This window comes from Delphinapterus leucas, chromosome 4, assembly GCF_059928025.1.
Source record: "Delphinapterus leucas isolate spDelLeu-1000000601 "Yukka" chromosome 4, BTC_Dleu_Yukka2, whole genome shotgun sequence".
NCBI classification, from domain to species: Eukaryota; Metazoa; Chordata; class Mammalia; order Artiodactyla; family Monodontidae; genus Delphinapterus; species Delphinapterus leucas.
In genome coordinates this window covers 67,094,675-67,114,379 of record NC_143132.1, presented here as the reverse complement: position 1 = coordinate 67,114,379, position 19,705 = coordinate 67,094,675, and the positions used below count along the sequence as shown (strand labels likewise).

The 19,705-nt window shown below is 35.0% G+C and overlaps 1 protein-coding gene across 1 annotated transcript in view; it reads right to left on the bottom strand.

The window, feature by feature from the left end:
• STXBP5L (syntaxin binding protein 5L) overlaps nucleotides 1-19,705 on the bottom strand; it is a 384,965-nt gene that overhangs the window by 138,697 nt on the left and 226,563 nt on the right. The window contains 1 exon segment of the mRNA XM_089909991.1: nucleotides 2,240-2,280. Coding sequence (XP_089766117.1) covers nucleotides 2,240-2,280 — 41 coding nt within the window.

Here is a 19,705-nt window from a genome sequence, read left to right as displayed (position 1 = left end):
AGCCTGATGTGACATGGAAATATTAAAGAATATTGCAGACATAATTATTTAACTTTGAGTTAATCAACAGAGATTATCCTTAGTAGGCCTGACAGAATCAGGTGAGCCCTTTAAAAGAGGGATCAGGGCCTTCCCTGAAGTTAGAGAGACACTCCCTTGCTGGCCTTGAAGAAACAAATCACGAGTTTTAAAGCTGCAAGAAAATGAATTCTGCCAACAACCATAAAAGCTTGGAACAGAACTCTGAGCTGCAGGTGAAACTGCAGTCCTAGCCAACACTTCAACTGCAGTCTCTGAGACCCTGAGCAAAGAACTCAGCTAACCTGAACCAGATTCATGACACACGGAAACTGTGAGACAGTACATGGGTTTTGTTTTAAACTGCTAAATTGTGGTAATTTAATACTCAGCAACTGAAGATGAATACAGTTGACCCTTGAACAGTATGGGTTTGAAATGCATGGGTCCATTTATTCTCAGATAATTTTCAATAGTAAATACTACAGTACTACATAATCTGAGGTTGATAGAATCCTTAGATGCTGAACCACAGATACAGAGAAATAGTGTATAGTGAGGGCCAACTATAAATTATGCCCCAACTATAAGTTATGCTCAGATTGTGTAGAGGGTTGGCACAATCTGACTGACTCCCATGTTGTTCAAGGTCAACGGTACACATATTAACATAAACTCAACTTTCAAATTCGGTATGACCTCATTTCCTGTACTGGACCTTATCCCACAAAATTGGCAAATTAAGTGATATTTCTCCAATGACATCCATCGATTTGGAGATATGCCCTTATAATTGATTACAGTAAAAATATTAAACATGCTGCAAACCTCTGTAACATATGTTCTGAATGTAATACAATATTTTATTTAAAATTAACTTCTTAAAATATTATCGTGCATGCTTAAGGGTGGTATGCACTTCAGTCATTAGAGTGTTAAAGTGTCTTCTCACATTTTAGAAGCTAAGGAGTGACTCTGAGGTGGTGGAAAACGAGCAAAGGTGTTTGCTCGTTGTAATTGTAACTATACAATTAACTGTGTTCGTGGAACAAACTCAGATTTACATGAAAAGTTTCATAAAAATAAAAAATCTGTTGTCCCTTGGAATTTCCCTCTGAACAATTGATCTTTATTGTGTGAGGTCAGAAAGGGCCCTCATCATGGCTTTAAATCTTTTAATCATTTCCTCTTGCTGATGCTTTGCTCCACTGCTAAAGGACTCTAGATTGCAGACGAAGATTATCACTAATGTTCAACCTTCTTCCCTCTGCTTTTCTGTTTATCAGTCTTTCTCAGTTCACTTCTATAGCTTCAGGTATCACTTCTATGCTGCTTCTTAATTAGTTACCATTCTTGACTGTTCTCCCTACCTGATAGACAGTTTTACTTGAATTTCCTGGTGTTCCAACAAAATCCAAACTTCCAGAACTCTTCTATATCCTTATTTCCAAAGAGTTATCTCTATCTTGATGGTTACTCAGAAACTTAGAGACATTGCTCACTTCTTCTCCTCCTAGTCCTGACTATCAAAATCTTAACTATCTCCCAAAACTCACATTAAATGTCACCCCACCAAAATACCCTTCCTGGATCTACCTGGTTCAAATAAATCTCCCATTTCCAATAAAAAATAGAATTTGGGTTGTACTACATTTAGAGTTCTTATCATATTGTTTGCCCTGTAAGTTCTCTGAAGGGTATGTATGAGTATAATCAAGTCTTAAATCTTTGCATGCCCTTCAACATTGAGCAGAGTACCTGTAGTCCTTAAATTATGTAATTCTCAAGATTTCAAAAGAAGTTTTACATTTATCAAATTATTTCTTTTGATTCTCACGGACTTGGTAGACAAGTGGCAAAGAAAAGTGAAGACTAGTGGGATAAAAGCACTTTTCTAAGAGTGAGGAGGTGAAGGAAATTCCTTGAAAAGAGTTAGTCTGACAAAGTTTGGTACTTTTTCCAATGTACATTACCTCATAAATATAATAGGTTGCTGATAAAGAGTGATTTCAGTTGTGTCTGTTTATATCATAAAAGTACAGTAGAGATAATACTTCAAACTGATTCAATAATATAGGAAATGCATTTTTGTAACACAGCCATATGTGTATGCTAAATATGTATCAAAAATATTAACTGTCCAAACTAAAAAGTGGTCAATGGCTATGAGTAAATATTAACCAAGTGTTTTCTGTAATATAAGGAGAAACTTAAAACTTACTTGCAGAAGCATCCCAAAACTTTATCGATCCATCTGCATGACTAGATAAGAAATAAATTAGCATTAAGTATGGTAAATAAAAATCATAATTGTTCTAAATGTATAAAAACTTGAATTACTATTAAAATTTGGTTTAAAAATACCATTTCAATGAAAACTAATGTATGCTAAACCATTTCTAAGCTTAAAACAATGGTTTATTTTTTAAATACCACACAAGAATCTAAATTTTAGAAAAAGACAATAATTACTTAGATTTATTGTAAGAATATTTTATATGTAATAACAATGAAAACTGATCTGTGAAGAATGAACAGTATAATTTTATATAAAATTGTTTACACTGAATAAAGAGACCTGAGTTAGATTACATTAAAATAATTTTGAAATAAATATCATAGCGAAATTAAAGTTGAGCATAAAAATATAAAAAGCAAATCCTTAAACCTATCTAGAGTTGTATCATTATTTGATAATAGGTATATGGTAATTCTATAAGAAATCGTCTACAAATAATCGTCATTTCCCCAATGACTAATGATGTTGAGCATCTTTTCATCAGCCATTTGTATATCTTTTTTTGAAAAAAATCTATACAAATCCTTTGCCCACTTTTAAAAAATTGGTATATTTGTCTTTTTGTTTTTGAGCTGTAAGGGTTCTTTATATATCCTGAATAATAAACCCTTATCAGATATATGATTTTTAAAAGTTTCTTCCATTCACTGTTACCTTTTCACCTGATAGTGAAGACCATTTTATCTATTTTTTTCTTTGTTGCTTATGCTTTTTCCCCTTTTTCTTCAGTACATTTATTAAATGCATAATTGCATGAAGCCTGAGCTGTGTATGGGCCGTTAAAGGGTTGAGTGCATAGCTAAAACTAGGAAAACTGCTGCCCCTTTCTCATGTTGGCAGAGCAGCTACTGCTCATAGTTGGGCCAGTTCTATGGCCTGCAAAGGAGTGGGTAAATATCCCACAGCAAGATTCTGCTGAACTGGAATGGAGCCAGGAGTGAGGGCACTGAGCCACCCTCCCAAGGAAGTGCTCTTACAGCCTATTCTTCCTGGTGTCCAAGCTCTTTTGCTCTGAAGACAGATGGGGAGCTTACAGGCTCTCTTCTGGCTGGGATGAAGCAGGTAGATAATAGAAAAGAAAGCCAGAGAGACTGGGGAAGGGAGACAGGAGTTGCTTTTTATTGACTTGGTCACGGGTTCCATAGAGGAGCCCCTTTGTGTTTAGGAGCATTTTTCTGCTTCCTTTTTTTTTCCCTGAAAATTCTCCTGCTCCCTGAGCTGCCATGCTAGTAATCCAGCATCCATTTCCTATAATTTCTATGTTTTGGTGTAATATCTAAGAGCCACAGCCACAATCATATTCAGGAAATATTAACCCTGTTTTCTTGAGTTTTATAGTCTTAGCTGTAAATTTACATCTTTGACCACATTTGAGTTAATTTTTGTGTATGCTAGGAGGTAATAAGGGTCCAACTTTATTCTTTAGCATGTGGATATTCAATTCTCCCAACACCATTTGTTGATGAGATTATTGTTTGCCCCATTAAATAGGCTTGATACCATTGTGAAAACCCAATTAGTCATAGATGTATGGTTTTATTTCTGGACTCCCAATTCCATTCCATTAAATTATAAATCTAATCTTATGTCAGTACCACACTGTTTTGATTACTGTAGCTGTGTAGGTAATTTTACAATTGAGAAGTGTAAGTCCTTCAATTTTGGTCTATTTCAAGATGATTTTGGCTATTTTGGGTCACTTGCCATCTCATATGAATTTTAGGATAAACTTTTTTCATTTCTGCAAAAAGATCATTGGGATTTTGATATGAATTGTAGTGAATCTGTATCACTTTGAGATACTGCCATCTTAATAATATCGCCTTCTAATTCATAAACATGGAATGATTCCACTTATTTGTGTATTAGTTAATTTTTTCAGCAAAGTTTTATAGTTTCTAGTGCACAAGCCTTTTATCTCCTTGGTTAAATTTATTTATAAGTATTTTATTTTTTGATGCTATTGTAAATAAAACTGCTTTCTTAATTTTCTTTGCAGATTGTTCATTGTTAGTATATAGAAACACACTAACATATATATAAGATTATGTCATCTGCAAATAGATATAATTTTACTTCTTCCTTTCCATTGTGATGTCTTTTATTTAAAACTGCAACAACAGCAACACTCAGAAAACTAGGAAAAGAATAGAACTTCCTTAACCTGGTAAAGGGCATTTTTGCAAATGCCCTTTTATTTTTCTTGCAAATGCCCTTTTATTTTTCCTGCCTCACTCCTCTGGCTAGAATTTCTGGTTCAATATGAAATAGAAGTAGCAAAAGCAGAAATCTTTGTCTTGTTCCTGATCTCAGAGGGAAAGCTTTTAGTCTTTCACCATTGAATATGACGTTACCTGTGGGTTTTGCAAAAATGCCCTTTACCAGGTTAAGGAAGTTCCATTCTGCTCCTAGTTTTCTGCATGTTGCTGTTGTTGCAGTTTTAAATCGTGAAAGTGGTGTTTAATTTTGTCAAATGCTTTTTTATGCATGAGATGACTATGTGTTTTTTCCCCTTTATTCTATTAGTGTGGGTATTACATTGATTTTTATATGTTGAAACACTCTTGTATTCATAGGATAAATCCCACTTGATCACAGTTTATAATCCTTTTAATATGCTGTAAGATTCAGTTTGCTAATATTTTGTTTAGTATACTTGAATCTATATTTATAAGGAATATTGTTGCAGTTTTCTTTTCATTCAGTGTCTTTGTCTAGTTTGGTATTAGAATGATGCCTCAGATAATGAGTTAGGACGTTTTCCCTTCTATTTTTTGGAAAAGTTTGAAAAGCATTTGGTGTTACCTATTTAAATGACTGATAGAATTCATCACAAAGCCATCTGGTCCTGGTCTTTCCTTTGCTGGAAGGTTTCAATTACTGATTTAATCTCTTTACTTGTTATAAAACTGTTCAGATTATCTATTTCTTCTTGAGTCAGTTTTGATAGTTTGTGAATTTCTCAGAATTTATTCATTCATTTAGGTTATTTAATTTGTTGGCATAGAATTGTTTACAGTATTCTCTTATAATCCTTTTTATTTTTGTAAGATTGACAGTATTATACTCATTTTTCATTGCGATTTTAATAATTGTCCCCCTTTTTTTTTCTTGAGTCACTCTAACTAAAGTTTTGTCAATTCTGTTGAAATTTTCAAAGAACAAACTTTTGGTTTCATTGAATTCCTTTATTGCTTTTCTATTCTCTGTTTTGTTTATCTCTGCTCGAATTTTTATTATTTCTTATATCTGCTGGTATCAGTTTTTCTTCTAGTTCCTCAAGGTGTAAAGATAGGTTATTGAACTTTCTTCTTCCTTTAATGTAGGTGATTACAGCTATAAATTCCCCTATGAGTACTGTTTTTGCTACATCTCCATGCTATTATTTTTCTTTTTATTTATATCAAAATATTTTCTAATTTCCCTTGTGATTTCTCATTTGGTCTGTTGGTTGTTTAAGAGTATGTTGCTTGATTTCCATATATTTATGATTGTTCTATTTTGTTTCTTCTGTGTTTCTTGACAATCTTGTACATACCTTTAGCAACTTTATTATTTATTTCCATAAACCAACTTTGGCTTTGTAAATCTTTGCTATTGTACATTTTCTTTCTATTTCATTAATTTTTGTTCTTAACAGTATTATTTTCCTTTTTACTTTTGGGGGAATAATTTTTTATCCTTTTTAACTTCTTAAGATAGATAATTAGATCATTAAATTTTAGTCTTCTTATTAACATGCATGGGTATAAACTTATATTAACTTATATAAACATATAACATGGGTATAAGCTTACCTCTAAACATAGATTTAGATTTATCCACATGTTATATTTTAGTTTCACTGTCTTTCTGTTTGTGATATATTAAAATTTTATATTGTGATTTGCTTATTAACCAGTAAGCTAGTTGGGAATAGATTGCTTAATTTTGAAAACTTGTGAATGTTCTTTATATATTTTTGTCATTCCTTCCTAGTTTAATTCCCCTGTGGTCAGAGAACATGTTATATATGATTACAATCCTGTGACATTTATTGGCACTTTTATTATGGTCCTGCATATGGTCAGCTTTGGTCTGTGTCTCATGTGCACTTGAAAAGAATGTACATTCTTGAACTGTAGAGTGTAATGTTTTAAATATGTCAGTTAAGTCAGACTTATTAATCATGCTGTTCAAAACTTTCTTTATTGTTATGGATTTTTCCTTTAATTTTAAAATCAGTTGCAGAGAGAGGTTTGTTATATTTTCTTCCACTTATTGCAGAATTGTCTATCTCTTTGTATATTTTGGGGCCCTGAACTCAAAATTCTAATGGATTCATCCTTTTATTATTTTAAAATAGTCCCTTTTACATTTGATAATGCTTCTTGCTTTAAAGTTTACTGTGGTAGGCAGAATTCTAAAATATTCCCCAGGATTCCTGCCTTCTGGATAATCCTGTATATTCTCTGGGACTGTGGATATAATAGAGAATATATCACTCCCATGACAGTTATATTATGTTGACTTTAAGAAAAGGATACTATTTGGGTGAACCTATCACATGAAACCTATAAATATAGATCTAGAGGTCAAAGATGAAAGAATTTTGAAATTTGAAGCATAAGAAGTACTAGATGCATTGTTACTGGCTTGAAGTAAGAAGGGGCCACGTGGCAAGAAATGCAGGCAGACTTAAGTAGCTAACATGCTCTCCCCCCATGACACCTAGCAAGGAAATTGGGAGCTCAGTCCCACAACCACAAGGAACTAAATTTTTCTAATAAAAAAAATGAGTTTGGAAGCAGATTTTCCCTCAGAACCTCCAGATGACAACTCAGCCTTGTTGACCCCTTGATTTCAGTCTTATGGTACACTGAGCAAAAATCTCAATCATACAGTGCCAGATGTCTGACCTATAGAGCTGTGAGTTAATAAATGAGTTTTCAGCTGTTAAGTTTGTGGTGATTTGTTATGCAGCAATGGAAAACTACTGATATAAGTAGAGATGTACCAAAATTTTAAATTGTTCATGTTACAATTTTTCATGTATTTACTTTCAAATTTTTAGCATACATATGCTAAATGTGTCTCATAAGTGATTTAGAATTTTTTTTATTTAGACCGACAGTCTTTGCTTATGACTGCAGAATACAGTCAAATTATATTTAGTGTAATTACTGATACACTGGAATTTAAATCTGCCAACCTCACAATTATATTCTATTTGTCTAACCAATTCTGTCTCCTTTCTCTCTCTTTTCTGTCCTTTTAAGGATTAATCACATTTTAAAATATTACCCTATTTTATTAGTTTTTGAGTATTATATTCTTGCACTATTATTTTAGTGGCTAACACAGATATTACAAAACTGATCCTTAAATTGTTGATCCTTCAGTTGTTAATTTTACACCTACCCAGACAAAGCAAGAATGTTAAATATTTTATCTCTATTTTCCTTTCTCCCACCTTTTGTGCTAGCATTATGATATATTTTCATTCTACATCACAATATTGTTAAAAATTATTCACATTTTAATACTTATACCAAAACATAATATTATTGCTATTTATTTAGATTTATTCTTGCATTTACCTTTTTCTGTTATTAGTTAATTTCTGCATTTCTATTATTCTATCTGGTATTGTTTTCCTTCTATTTAAAGCATTCACTTTAACTCTCAACATTTGTTTGAAAAAAAATTTGCCTTTATAGTTGAAGAATATTTTTGCTAAGTATGAAATTCTATATTAGCATTTTTCCCAGTAGTATAGAGATTTTATACCAATACCTTCTCTTTTCACCATTTCTGTTAAAATATCAACTCTCAATCTTATTACTGTTTGTTTTATTGTAAAGTGTCCACCTTGGCCGCTTTCGAGAATTTTTTCATTACCCTTTGTTTTCATCAGTTTTACTACAATCTGTGTAGATGGTTTTCCTTTTATTTACTCTGCTTTTAGTTTTTAGCACATTTTGAATTTGTGTTCTCAATGGAAAAAATCTGAGCCATTATCATTCAATAATTTATTCTGCTTTATTCTCTCTCTCTTTTGTTTGTGTCTCCAGTTATATATATGTTCAAACTTCTTCACCAAGTATCGTATATCTCTTATGGTTTTCTTTTTTCTCTGTGATTCCATCTAGATATTTTCTACTCACTATCTTCCAGATTACGGATCCTTTTTTCAGCTGTCACTACATGCTGTTAAGCCAATTTATTTAGTTCTTATTTTCAGTTATGGTAACTTTTAGTTACATATTGATTTTTTTTATTGTGGTAAAAAACATATAACATAAAGTTTACTATGTTAACCATTTTTAAGTGTATAATACAATAGTATTAACGATATGCACATTGTTGTGCAGCAAATCTCTAGAATATTTTCATCTAGAAAAATTGAACTCCACATCCATTGAACAACAACTCCCTTTTCCCCTCTCTCCTGAGCAACCACCATCCTTTCTGTCTTCTGTCTTTATGAATTTGTCTATTCTAAGTACCTGATATAAGTGGAATCATGCAGTATTTGTCTTTTTGAGACTGGCTTATTTCACTTAGCATAATTTCCTTCTGGTTCATCCATGTAATATAGAAAGATTTCCTTCTTTTCTAAGGCTAAACTAAATAGTATTCCATTGTATACAACACATTTAAGAAACCCATTCATTTTTTGATGGACATTTATGTTGCTTCCACCTCTTGGATACTGTGAATAAATGCTGCAATAAACATGGATGTGCAATAAACATGGAACACCTTTGACACCCTGTTTTCAATTCTTTTGAATACGTGCTTAGAAATGGGATTGCTGGATTATATGGTAATTCTAATTTTAATTTTTTGAGGAAACTCCATATCATTTTCCATAGCAGCTACCTCAGTTTACATTTCAACCAACAGTGAACAAAGGTTTCAATTTCTCCACATCTTCACCAACACTTATTTTCCTGTTGGTGCTGCATAGTGCTATCTTAACAGTTGTAAAGTGATATCTCATTGTGGATTTGACTTGCATTTCCCTGATGAGTAGTGATGTTGAACATCTTTTCATACGCTTATAAGCCAATTGTGTATCTCTGGAGAAATACCTAATTCGAGTCCTTTGCCCATTTTAATTGAATTGTATGTTTTTGTTGTTGAGTTACAGGAGTTCTTTATATAGTTTGGATATTAACCCCTTATCAGATATATGGTTTGAAAATAACTTCTCTGACTCTGTAGGATGTCTTTCCACTCTGTTGATTGTTCCCTTTTTTTCACAGAAGGTTTTAAGTTGACATAGTCCCATTTGTCTATTTTTGCTTTTGTTGCCTGTTTTTGGTGTCACAACTAAGAAATAATTGCCAAATCCAGTGTCATGAAATATTTCCCATTTTCTTTTGGGTGTTCTTTAGTTTCAGGTCTTAGATTTAGGGGGTTTTGTTTTCAGTTGATTTTGTGTATGGTATATGGTAAAGGTCCAATTTCATTCTTTCACATGTGCAAATAATGTTTTACCAATATCATTTGTTGAAGAGGCTATCCTATCCCCTTTGTATAGCCTTGGTATCTTTATCAAAGATTTGACCATATAGGTGATGGTTTATTTATAAGTTCTTTATTCTGTTTCAGTGGTCAATATCTCTGTCTTTGTGTGAGTACCATACTGTTTTGATTACTTTGTAATATTTTTGATTAGCTTTGTATCATGTTTTGAAATCAGGAAGTGTAAGGACTCCAGCTTTATGTTGAATCAAGTTGTGTGAGTGGGTATCCTTCCTTTGTTTCTGATCTTAGAGGGAAAACTTGTAGTTATTCACCATTGAGTATGATGTTAGCTATGTGCTTTTCACACATGACCTTTATTATGTTGTGTTAATTTCCTTCTATTACTAGATTGTTGAATGTTTTTATCATTAAAGAGTGTTGAATTTTGTCAAATGCTTTTTCTGCTTCATCTGAGATGTTCATGTGGTTTTTGTCCTTCATTTTGTTGGTGTGGTATATCACACTGATTGCTTTTCATGTTGAACCATCCTTGCATCCTGAGGCTATATCCCACTTGTTTATGATCATTTTAATGTGTAGCTGAATTTGTTTTGCTCATATTTTATTGAGGATTTTTGCAATAATAGTCACTGGGGATATTGCTCTGTAGTTTTCTTTTCTGGTAGTATCTTTGTCTGATTTTGACATCATGTAATGCTGGTCTCATACAATGAGTTTGGAAGTTTTCCCTCTTCAATTTTTTTAGGAGTTTAAAAAGAACTGCTGTTAATTCTTTAAATGTTAGGTAGAATTCTCCAGTTAAGCCCTCTACTTCTGGGCTTTTCTTTGTTGGGAGATTTTTTTTATTACTGATTCAATATTCTTACTGATTATAGGTCTGTCAGATTTTTAAATTTCTTCATTATTCAGTCTTGGTCGGTTGTATGTTTCCAGAAATTTATCCATTTCTTTTAAGTTATCCATTTTGTTGGCATATAATTCTTCAGAGTAGTCTCTTATGAACCTTTTTTATTTCTGTGGCATCAGCTGTAATGTCTCCTTTTTCATTTCTGACATTTGTTGAGTCTTTTCTTTTTTTCTTAGTCTAGCTAAGAGTTTGTCAATTTTGTTAATCTTTAAAAATCTCAGTTTTTAATATTCTATTGTTTTTCTACCCTCTATTTTGTTTTTATTTCTGTTCTAATCTTTGTTATTTCCTTCCTTCTGCTAAATTTGGGTTTAGTTTTTTCTAATCCCTTGAGGTGTACAGTTAAATTGTTGATTTTAGATCTTTTTTTAATGTTGGCATTTACTACTATAAACTTCTTAGAGGTTTACTTGTAAACCTCTTAGTTGTGCTTTTGTTGCATCCCATCAGTTTGATATGCTGTCTTCGTTATCATTTTTCTCAAGACATTTTCCAACTTCCTTGTGATTTCTTTAACCCACTGGTTGTTCAAGAGGGTATTGCCTAATTTCCACATATTTTGTGGATTTTCCAGTCTTCCTTTTGCTATTCATTTCTAATTTCATTTCATTGTGGTTATAAAAAAATACTTGTTATGATTTCAATCTTCTTAAAAATTTTAAGACTTGTTTTATGGCCTAACATGTGATCTATCCTGGAGAATGTTTCACGTGTACTTGAGGAGAATGTATATTCTGCTGTTGTTGGGTAGAGTGTGCTGTACATGGCTATGAGGTCCAATTGTTCTATACTGTTTTTCAAGTCTTCTGTTCCTTATTGAACTTCTGTCTGGGTGCTCTATTCATTATTGAAAGTGGGGTATTGAAAACTACTATTTTTGCACTATTTCCTATTTCTCCCTTCAATTCTGTCAGTGTTTGCTTTATATATTTGGGCGATATGTTGTTAGGTGAATATACATTTATAATTTTTATTTCTTTCTGGTGAATTGACTATTTTATCATCATATATTATCCTCCTTTGTCTTTTTGACAGTTTTTGGCGTAAAGTCTATTTTGTCTGATAAAAGTATGCTCACCCCGATGTCTTTTTTTGTTAGCATTTGCATGCAGTATCTTTACCCATCCTTTCATTTCAGGCTATGTACACCCTTATATCTAAAGTGAGTCTCCTGTAGACAGCATACAGTTGGGTCTTGTTTCTTTTTCCATTCTTCCACTCTGTGTCTTTTGACTTGGGAGTTTAATTCATTTATCTTTAAAGAAATGATAGTATAGGACTTACCACTGCCATTTAAAAGTTGTTTTATGCTTATATTGTATTTATTTTGCCCCTTGTTTCCTTTCTTGCTGCCCTCCTTTTGTTTCATTGATTTTTTATAGTGACATGTTTTGATTTGTTTCTCACTTTCTTTTGTTCATATTCTATAGGTATTTTCTTTGCAGTTACCTTGTGTATTATGTAAAACATCTTATAGTTATACTGATCTATTTTAAAGTGACAATTTAACTTCAATTGCATACAAAAACCCTACTCCTTAAGTGGGCTACACTGACCTGCCTATTCCAATACCATGTAGAGCAGACACTGATGTCTTCCCAAAGGCAAAGGGACTAAAGACTGGAAGCAAATCTCACCGATGTACCCAGCAGCCCTTGGGCTTAAACCTGGTCTAAACTTAGAATCACCTGGAGTTAAAACAACATGGATGCTCCCACCCAGATCAATAGACAGACTCTGTGGGGAGGGCACATGTGATGTAATTTCTAAATACTCATCATGTAATACTAGTGGGAAACTGCATGGGAACCACATAGCAAACACTTCTTCTGATTCTTTAAAGTGCATACAAATTTGGAGGGAACCAGGGCCCCACTGTAAGTTATGATTCTCCTGTGGGGCTCATGAAATGGCACCTTTAACAAGTTTTCTTATTGGTGCAGATATTATTCCCTCAGACCCGTATTCAGTAGCACTGAGCTAGAGATATCACACATAGCACACCTGAGACCACTGAGTAGTTTTTCCAGGGCCTGTTTCCTAGTGGCTGAGCTCCTCCTGGAATAGGTGTGGCCTTGTTGCTGCCTAGGGTAGATGCTGCTGGGTTAGTGGAAATCACATGGTATATTTAAGGTTTAGGGTTGTGTGAGGGGTCGCCCTTAGAAATCTACCCCAAAATACCCTTAGTCCTCAGGGCCTTTAGCTCCCTCTCCTCTCAGGGCCCACTTGACCCACAGGAATCCCCAGGGGCAAGGTATGACCACCTGTCCTCAGGTGAGCTGAGCCTCCATACCCCATAAGATCCAGAGCATGAAGTCTGTTTGAAAATAAACCAAAGGTTTCAGTGGAGGGTGGATTAATATTTTGTGTTGGGAATGGACAGAAGCCTTTGAAAACGATGCCATGAATGCATATTTGAGGATTAACAACGGAAGATGTGATCTACGTTAAGTAATACAGCATGTTATAACTGAAAAAAACACTACTCCTTTCTCTCTCCCCTCACTTTAATGTTAATGATGCTGTAAATTATCAATACATCTCTTTATATTTTGTAACCATTAACACACCTTTATACTTACAGTTTCTTTTTGTTTTGTTTTTTTTACATCTTTATTGGCGTATAATTGCTTTACAATGGTGTGCTAGTTTCTGCTTTATAACAAAGTGATCAGTTATACATATACATATGTTCCCATATCTCTTCCCTATTCCGTCTCCCTCCCTCCCACCCTCCCTATCCCACCCCTCTAGTGGTCACAAAGCACCGAACTGATCTCCCTATGCTACGCGGCTGCTTCCCACTGGCTATCTATTTTACATTTGGTAGTGCATATATGTCCATGCCACTCTCTCACTTTGTCACAGCTTACCCTTCCCCCTCCCCATATCCTTAAGTCCATTCTCTAGTAGGTCTGTGTCTTTATTCCTGTCTTACCCCTAGGTTCTTCATGACATTTTTTTTCTTAAATTCCGTATATATGTGTTAGCATATGGTATTTGTTTCTCTTTCTGACTTACTTCACTCTGTATGACAGACTCTGGGTCCATCCACCTCATGACAAACAGCTAAATTTCATTTCTTTTTATGGCTGAGTAATATTCCATTGTATATATGTGCCACATCTTCTTTATCCATTCATCCGATGATGGACACTTAGGTTGTTTCCATCTCCGGGCTATTGTAAATAGAGCTGCAATGAACATTTTGGTACATGACTCTTTTTGAATTATGGTTTTCTCAAGGTATATGCCCAGGAGTGGGATTGCTGGGTCATATGGTAGTTCTATTTTTAGTTTTTAAAGGAACCTCCCTACTATTCTCCATAGTGGCTGTACCAATTCACATTCCCACCAGCACTGCAAGAGTGTTCCCTTTTCTCCACACCCTCTCCAGCATTTATCGTTTCTAGATTTTTTGATGATGGCCATTCTGACTGATATGAGATGATATCTCATTGTAGTTTTGATTTGCATTTCTCTAATGATTAATGATGTTGAGCATTCTTTCATGTGTTTGTTGGCAGTCTGTGTATCTTCTTTGGAGAAATGTCTATTTAGGTCTTCTGCCCATTTTTGGATTGGGTTGTTCGTTCTTTTGTTATTGAGCTGCATGAGCTGCTTGTAAATTTTGGAGATTAATCCTTTGTCAGTTGCTTCATTTGCAAATATTTTCTCCCATTCTCAGGGTTGTCTTTTGGTCTTGTTTATGGTTTCGTTTGCTGTGCAAAAGCTTTGAAGTCTCATTAGGTCCCATTTGTTTATTTTTGTTTTTATTTCCATTTCTCTGGGAGGTGGGTCAAAAAGAATCTTGCTGTGATATATGTCATAGAGTGTTCTGCCTATGTTTTCTTCTAAGAGTATGATAGTTTCTGGCCTAACATTTAGGTCGTTAATCCATTTTGAGCTTATTTTTGTGTATGGTGTTAGGAAGTGATCTAATCTCATACCTCTACATGTACCTGTCCACTTTTCCCAGCACCACTTATTGTAGAGACTGTACTTTCTCCACTGTACATTCCTGCCTCCTTTATTAAAGATAAGGTGACCATATGTGTGTGGTTTTATCTCTGGGCTTTCTATCCTGTTCCATTGATCTATTTTTCTGTTTTTGTGCCAGTACCATACTGTCTTGATTACTGTAGCTTTGCAGTATAGTCTGAAGTCAGGGAGCCTGATTCCTCCAGATCCGTTTTTCGTTCTCAAGATTGCTTTGGCTATTCGGGGTCTTTTGTGTTTCCATACAAATTGTGAAATTTTTTGTTCTAGTTCTGTGAAAAATGCCAGTGGTAGTTTGATAGGGATTGCATTGAATCTGTAGATTGCTTTGGGTAGTAGAGTCATTTTCACAGTGTTGCTTCTTCCAATCCAAGAACATGGTATCTCTCTCCATCTATTTGTATCATCTTTAATTTCTTTCATCAGTGTCTTATAATTTTCTGCATACAGGTCTTTTGTCTCCTTAGGTAGGTTTATTCCTAGATATTTTATTCTTTTTGTTGCAATGGTAAATGGGAGTGTTTTCTTCATTTCACTTTCAGATTTTGCATCATTAGTGTACAGGAATGCCAGAGATTTCTGTGCATTAATTTTGTATCCTGCTACTTTACCAAATTCATTGATTAGCTCTAGGAGCTTTCTAGTAGCATCTTTAGCAGTCTCTATGTATAGTATCATGTCATCTGCAAACACTGACAGCTTTACTTCTTTTCTGATTTGGATTCCTTTTATTTCCTTTTCTTCTCTGACTGCTGTGGCTAAAACTTCCAAAACTACGTTGAATAAGAGTGTTGAGAGTTGACACCCTTGTCTTGTTCCTGATCTTAGTGGAAATGCATTCAGTTTTTCACCATTGAAGATGATGTTGGCTGTGGGTTAGTCATATATGGCTTTATTATGTTGAGGAAAAATCCCTCTATGCCTACTTTCTGCAGGGTTTTAATCATAAATAGGTGTTTATTTTTGTCAAAAGCTTTCTCTGCATCTATTGAGATGATCATATGTTTTTTTTCCTTCAATTTGTTAATATGGTGCATCACGTTGATTGATTTGCATATACTGAAGAATCCTTGCATTCCTGGAATAAACCCCACTTGATCCATACATGGTGTATGATCCTTTTAATGTGCTGTTGGATTCTGTTTGCTAGTATTTTGTTGAGGATTTTTGCATCTATGTTCATCAGTGATATTGGCCTGTAGTTTTCTTTCTTTGTGACATCCTTGTCTGGTTTTGGTATCAGAGTGATGGTGGCCTCGTAGAATGAGTTTGGGAGTGTTCCTCCCTCTGCTACATTTTGGAGGAGTTTGAGAAGGATAGGTGTTAGCTCTTCTTTAAATGTTTGATAGAATTCACCTGTGAAGCCATCTGGTCCTGGACTTTTGTTTGTTGGAAGATTTTTAATCACAGTTTCAATTTCTGTGCTTGTGATTGGCCTGTTCATACTTTCTATTTCTTCCTGATTCAGTCTTGGCAGGTTGTGCATTTCTAAGAATGTGTCCATTTCTTCCAGGTTGTCCATTTTACTGGCAAAGAGTTGCTTGTTGTAATCTCTCATGATCCTTTGTATTTCTGCAGTGTCAGTTGTTCCTTCTCCTTTTTCATTTCTATTTCTATTGATTTGAGTCTTCTCCCTTTTTTTCTTGATGAGTCTGGCTAATGGTTTATCAATTTTGTTTATCTTCTCAAAGAACCAGCTTTTAGTTTTATTGAACTTTGCTATCGTTTCCTTCATTTCTTTTTCATTTATTTCTGATCTGATCTTTATGATTTCCTTCCTTCTGCTAATTTTGGGTTTTGTTTGTTCTTCTTTCTCTAATTGCTTTAGGTGCAAGGTTAGGTTGTTTATTTGAGATGTGTCCTGTTTCTTAAGGTAGGATTGTATAGCTATAAACTACCCTCTTAGAACTGCTTTTGCTGCATCCCATAGGTTTTGTGTTGTCGTGCCTCCATTGTCATTTGTTTCTAGGTATTTTTTGATTTCCTCTTTGATTTCATCAGTGATCACTTCGTTATTAAGTAGTGTATAGTTTAGCCTCCATGTGTTTGTATTTTTTACAGATCTTTTCCTGTAATTGATATCTAGTCTCATAGCGTTGTGGTCAGAAAATATACTTGATACAATTTCAATTTTCTTAAATTTACCAAGGCTTCATTTGTGATGCAAGATATGATCTATCCTGGAGAATGTTCCATGAGCACTTGAGAAAAATGTGTATTCTGTTGTTTTTGGATCAAATGTCCTATAAATATCCATTAAGTCCATCTTGTTTAATGTATCATTTAAAGCTTGTGTTTCCTTATTTATTTCCATTTTGGATGATCTGTCCATTGGTGAAAGTGGGGTGTTAAAGTCCCCTACTATGAATGTGTTACTGTCGATTTCTCCTTTTATGGCTGTTAGTATTTGCCTTATGTATTGAGGTGCTCCTATATTGGGTGCATAAATATTTACAATTGTTATATCTTCTTCTTGGATTGATCATTATGTAGCGTCCTTCTTTGTCTCTTCTAATAGTCTTTATTTTAAACTCTATTTTGTCTGATATGAGAATTGCTACTCCAGCTTTGTTTTGGTTTCCATTTGCATGGAATATCTTTTTCCATCCCCTCACTTTCAGTCTGTTTGTGTCTCTAGGTCTGAAGTGGGTCTCTTGTAGACAGCATATAAATGGGTCTTGTTTCTGTATCCATTCAGCCCGTCTGTGTCTTTTTTTTTTTTTTTGCGGTAGCGGAGCACAGGCTCCGGATGCGCAGGCTCAGCGGCCATGGCTCACGAGCCTAGCCACTCCGCGCCACATGGGATTTTCCTGGACCGGGCAACGAACCCATGTCCCCTGCATCGGCAGGGGGACTCTCAACTACTGAGATACCAGGGAAGCCCCAATCTGTGTCTTTTGGTGAGAGCATTTAATCCATTTACACTCAAGGTAATTATCGATATGTATGTTCCTATTCCCATTTTCTTAACTGTTTTGGGTTTATTATTGTAGGTCTTTTCCTTCTCTTGTGTTTCTTGCCTAGTGAAGGTCCTTTAGCATTTGTTGTAAAGCTGGTTTGGTGGGGCTGAACTCTCTCGGCTTTTGCTTGTCTGTAAACATTTTAATTTCTCCATCAAATCTGAATAAGATCCTTGCTGGGTAGATTAATCTTGGTTGTAGGTTTTTCTCCTTCATCACTTTAAATATGTCCTGCCAGTCCCTTCTGGCTTGCAGAGTTTCTGCTGAAAGATCAGCTGTTAACCTTATGGGGATTCCGTTGTGTGTTATTTGTTGTTTTTCCCTTGCTGCTTTTAATATGTTTTCTTTGTATTTAATTTTTGACAGTTTGATTAATATGTGGCTTGGCGTGTTTCTCCTTGTATTTATCCTGTATGGGACTCTCTGTGCTTCCTGGACTTGATTAACTATTTGCTTTCCCATATTAGGGAAGTTTTCAACTATAATCTCTTCAAATATTTTCTCAGTCCCTTTCTTTTTGTCTTCTTCTGGATCCCCTATAATTCAAATGTTGGTGTGTTTAATATTGTCCCAGAGGTCTCTGAGACTGTCCTCAGTTCTTTTCATTCTTTTTTCTTTATTCTGCTCTGCAGTAGTTATTTCCACTATTTTATCTTTCAGGTCACTTATCCGTTCTTCTGCCTCAGGTATTCTGCCATTGATCCCATCTAGAGTATTTTTAATTTCATTTATTGTGTCGTTCATCATTGCTTGTTTCATCTTTAGTTCTTCTAGGTCCTCGTTAAATGTTTCTTGCATTTTCTCTATTCTATATCCAAGATTTTGGGTCATCTTTACTATCATTATTCTGAATTCTTTTTCAGGTAGACTGCCTATTTCCTCTTCATTTGTTAGGTCTGGTGGGTTTTTAGTCTGCTCCTTCATCTGCTGTGTGTTTTTCTGTCTTCTCATTTTGCTTATCTTACTGTATTTGGGGTCTCCTTTTTGCAGGCTGCAGGTTTGTAGTTCCCGTTGTTTTTGGTGTCTTTCCCCAGTGCCTAAAGTTGTTTCAGTGGGTTGTGTAGGCTTCCTGGTGGAGGGGACTAGTGGCTGTGTTCTGGTGGATGAGGCTGGATCTTGTCTTTCTGTTGGGCAATTCCACGTCTGGTGGTGTGTTTTGGGGTGTCTGTGGACTTATTATGATTTTAGGCAGCCTCTCTGCTAATGGGTGGGGCTGTGTTTCTTTCCTGCTAGTTGTTTGGCATACAGTGTCCAGCACTGTAGCTTGCTGGGCATTGAGTGAAGCTGGGTGCTGGTGTTGAGATGGAGATCTCTGGGAGATTTTCGCCATTTGATATTATGTGGAGCTAGGCGGTCTCTTGTGGACCAGTGACCTGAAGTTGGCTCTCCCACCTCAGAGGCACAGCACTGACTCCTGGCTGCAGCACCAAGAGCCTTTCATCCACATGGCTCAGAATAAAAGCACGAAAAAGTAGAAAGAAAGATAGAAAGAAAGAGAGAAAGAGAGAAAGAAGGAAAGAAAGAAAGAAAGAAAGAAAGAAAGAAAGAAGGAGAGAAAGGAGGGAGGGAGGGAAGGAAGGAAGGCGGGAAGGAAGGAAGGAAGGAGGGAAGGAGGGAAGAAAGAAAAGAAAGAAAGAGGAAAGAGGATAAAATAAAGTAAGATAAAATAACTAAAGTTATTAAAATAAAAATTAAGAAAAACTTTTTTTTAAGAAAAAAAAACAAACAAGAAGAAACAAAAAAACTGGATAGAACCGTAGGATAAATGGTGACAGCAAAGCTATACAGACAAAATCTCACACAGAAACATACACACTCACAAAAAGAGGAAAAGGGGAAAAAATAGTCAATCTTGCTCTCAAAGTCCACCTCCTCAATTTGGGATGATTCGTTGTCTATTCATGTATTCCACAGATGCAGGGTACATTAAGGTGATTGTGGAGCTTTAATCCGCTGCATCCGAGGCTGCTGGGAGAGATTTCCCTTTCTCTTCTTTGTTTGCACAGCTCCCGGGGCTCAGCTTTGGATTTGGCCCTGCCTCTGCGT